At 40.3% G+C, this 3986-nt stretch overlaps 1 protein-coding gene across 1 annotated transcript; it reads left to right on the top strand.

Moving 5' to 3' along the window:
- The first annotated feature begins 1847 nt into the window (after positions 1 to 1847).
- LOC100769403 (RNA polymerase II subunit A C-terminal domain phosphatase SSU72) lies at positions 1848 to 2432 on the top strand. Its single transcript, XM_027433106.1, has one exon. It carries the CDS (start codon positions 1848 to 1850, stop codon positions 2430 to 2432), a length of 585 nt encoding a protein of 194 aa, XP_027288907.1.
- Positions 2433 to 3986: the final 1554 nt, after the last annotated feature.

Here is a 3986-nt window from a genome sequence, read left to right as displayed (position 1 = left end):
CACATGGAGACTTCTTATTAAGAAAACTCAGCCAATAGCTTAGGCTAGTTTCTAACTAGCTCTTATAATTTAAATTAACCCATTTCTATTAATCTATGTGCTGTCCCAAGGTTCATTTACCTCATCTACATAATTTCCACCCTGCTCACTCTGTGTCTCATAGCATCTCCTCATGACTCTACGCTTCTTCCCAGCATTCTCTCTGCCCTGAAAATCCTACCTAGCTAATAGTCATTCAGCTTTCTATTATACCAATCTGAATGACAAATCTCCACAGAGTACAAAAAGATTATTCCACAACACATCCCACTATTTTTTCTGCAATGTGTTAATCAGCTTAACACATAACAAAACATTTTTATTTAGAATCTCTTCATAAATTTTGTTTCTATACTTAAATGATATCCAAACCATACCTGAAAATGAAGCAAATACTTGATACTGTTTCTACAACTGAAGATTGTAAATTAGGGCTTTTTAAACTATTATAAAGTAGAGGAAGAATATACTGAAACTTGACCTAAAATCCAAGCTATTCAACATAGACACTGAGAAAAGATTGCAAATGACTTTTATCATTTCCTCTGTTATGAAAATGGTATTTCTTCATTAGGGATAACTATGCGTTATTTTTGTATTTTTAAGATGAATTACAAGTAGAAATGAATCTTTTAATTAAAAACCTGATGGTTCTAATATGCCATTACCCCATTAGGTTCCAAATGTTTGAGAAATACTATACAGATGGTGATGACATACTGCAGCTCGTTAGATTGCACCAAGAGTGTAATGATAAAAGGAACAGGAACAAATCCTGAGAAACACCCACATTTAAAAAGGCAGAGTCAGAGGAGTTAGAGGAAAAGGGGCCAGAGATATAGAAGTACAAACAGGAGAAAATCATCTCATAGAACAAGGGGGAGGCAAGAGTTTGAGCACAAAGAAGGATCAATATCAAATTTTTCACTTTACACCAGAGAAAAGTTAAGGACATTCCCAAAAGAACATCACTGATCTCAACTCAGCACTATCCCAGGGCAGTTGTGTGCCTGAAACCCCTTTGCTTTAACTAGGATGTGAGAGGACATAAATAAGACTAAGTAAATTCAGAGTCCTCTGTATACACTGGGCTATGAAAGATAGGATGTTACATACCACTGTGTGTGTGTGTGTGTACACGTGTATGGAGGTTAGATGACAACCTCGGGTATTGGCTGTCACCTTCCACCTCCTTTGAAATAGGGTCTCTTTTTGTTATTGTTCTTTTTTATTTATTTTTTATTTTATTTTATTTTTTATTTTATTAGTTCAAATTAGGAACAAGCTTGCTTCACATGTCAATCCCTTCTCCGTCTCTTTTTCTTGTTCATTACTGTGTACACCAGGTTAACTGGCTTACAGATTATCAGGGATTCGCCTATCTGTATTTCCCATCTTGCCGTGGGAGTTCTGGAATGACAGACACAGCCTACTGTGCCCATATCTACATGGCGCATCAAGAGAACTTTTCAGGTTTTGTGGAACGTTGGTGGTGACGTCACACCAACTGCCTTCTAGTCCTCTTCAGCGGACCTGAAATCACGTGGTCCCCAACGGCAGTTATCCTCAGCCTGACCGTTCAGCCACGTGGTCCCCAACGGCAGTTATCCACAGCCTGACCGTTCAGTCACGTGGTCCCCAAAGGCAGTTATCCACAGCCTGACCGTTGAGCCTCGCAGAGAGACAGCCACGGGGCTTCAGCCAGGACTTTAAAGTGCCGTTTTGTGGCCGTCTCGCCGCTCACACGCACCTGAGAGACATCTCTCTCTGAGTGAAGCTGACTGAGTGAAGCCACTGAGACCATTACCATGCCGTCGGTTCCAATCCGCGTGGCCGTGGTGTGCTCAAGCAACCATAACCGGAGCATGGAGGCACACAGGGTCCTGAGCCAACAAGGGTTCAATGTGAAGTCCTTTGGAACCCAGGGCTTTGTGAGGCTGCCTGGGCCCACACCTGATAAGCCGAACATCTACGGTTTCCACACAATGTATGAAAAAATATACTGCGACCTGATGAAGAAAGATAGAGCCTTCTATACCCAGAATGGCATTTTACACATGCTGGATAGAAACCGGAGAATCAAGTCTAGCCCTGAGCAGTTCCAAAGCAGCAAAGATCTCTTTGATGTGATCTTCACATGTGAGGAGAAAGTCTATGACCAGGTGGTGGAACACCTGAATGCCAGGGAACAAGGGTTGTCTCAGCTCGTGCATGTTATCAACGTGAACATCCCTGACAACTACGAAGAAGCCACCCTCGGGGCTTTCCTAATCTTGGAGCTCTGCCACAGTATCCAGGACATGGAAGATGTGGATGACGAGATAGCAGAACTGCTGCAGAAGTTCGAGGCAAAGACCGGCAAGACCTTCCTGCACACCGTGTGCTTCTACTGAGGAAGACTGCTCCCATCCTCTAATGCCGCCTGAAGTGGTTCTTCGTTAGTGCTGGTTCCTGACATTGTTTCTGCATTTAAGGACTGTTTCGTTAATGCTGGTTCCTGAGACTGTTTCTTCATTTAAGGACAGTTTCGTTAATGCTGGTTCCTGAGATCGTTTCTTCATTTAAAGACAGTTTCGTTAATGCTGGTTCCTGAGATCGTTTCTTCATTTAAAGACAGTTTCGTTAATGCTGGTTCCTGAGATCGTTTCTTCATTTAAGGACAGTTTCGTTAATGCTGGTTCCTGAGATCGTTTCTTCATTTAAAGACAGTTTCGTTAATGCTGGTTCCTGAGATCGTTTCTTCATTTAAGGACAGTTTCGTTAATGCTGGTTCCTGAGATCGTTTCTTCATTTAAGGACAGTTTCGTTAATGCTGGTTCCTGAGATCGTTTCTTCATTTAAGGACAGTTTCGTTAACGCTGGTTCCTGACATTGTTTCTGCATTTAAGGACAGTTTCGTTAATGCTGGTTCCTGAGATTGTTTCTTCATTTAAGGACAGTTACGTTGCTGGATAAACTCTGCTGATGAACTAAGTTATATGACTGGTTTAAAAAGCAGTAGGATGTTTGAAAAGTTGAATGTTGATATGTTTTTCTCTTTAAAAATATTTTATTGTTAATTTCCTAACAGTTCGTGTTTTCCTATATCTTTAATTCTCTTCTGCCCTGACTATAAAAGTATCTAAACAAACTAACATACTGTTTATTATGAGGGGGAAAAAACATGGGATTTTCAAATACATGTTCTTGCTTGTCCAAAACCAACAATAAAATTCCTGTTTAAATTGAGCTTCAGAAGGAGAATATAAACAGTATATGAGCAATATTTAAGGATGCAATGTCTAATAAAGTTCAAAAATTCTCTTAAATATTTTATGGCATTTATTTATTTCGTGTTGAGGGATAAGTATGGGTGGAGATCAGAGGGCAACTTGTGGGAGTCAGTTCTGGGGATCAAATTCAGATTATCGATCTTTGTGGAAGGTATCTTTACTGGCTGACCCATTCTGCCAGCTCCCAAAGTTGGCTTCTGCTTTTAAAAGATTTATTTATTTTAAATTTATTTTTATTTTGTGTGTAGGAGTGTTCACCTGAAGTTATTGATGTACGATTAGTGCCCATGGAGGTCAGAAGAGGGTCTGTGTTCCCCTGGAACTTGAGGTAGGAAGGATTGGGAACTATCATGTGGGTGCTAGGAACTGAGCTCTGATCCTCTGCAAGAGCAATAAATGCTCTTAGCCCTGAGCCATCTCTCAGCCATTCGAAGTTGACTTTAAAGAAGTCCTTTTATTTTTTTAAGTTTATGAACCTTCAGGGATAAAAATGAGTTGCATCTAGAAAACTCATTTGGGCTCAGAGTATCAAGGAGTCTGTCTATAAGGCATGTCATAACATTGGTGAAACCAATATTAGCATAGAAATCCAAGATGCTCACAGAGGAATGAGGGGCTGTATTTATGAAGAAACTCAAAACACAAATATTTAGAGGAATCAGAAATCCAATCTGG

The sequence above is a fragment of the Cricetulus griseus genome, chromosome X (genome assembly GCF_003668045.3).
Source record: "Cricetulus griseus strain 17A/GY chromosome X, alternate assembly CriGri-PICRH-1.0, whole genome shotgun sequence".
Classification (NCBI taxonomy): domain Eukaryota; kingdom Metazoa; phylum Chordata; class Mammalia; order Rodentia; family Cricetidae; genus Cricetulus; species Cricetulus griseus.
The sequence above is the reverse complement of the archived record's forward strand: the minus strand, read 5'-3'. Positions and strand labels throughout refer to the sequence as shown.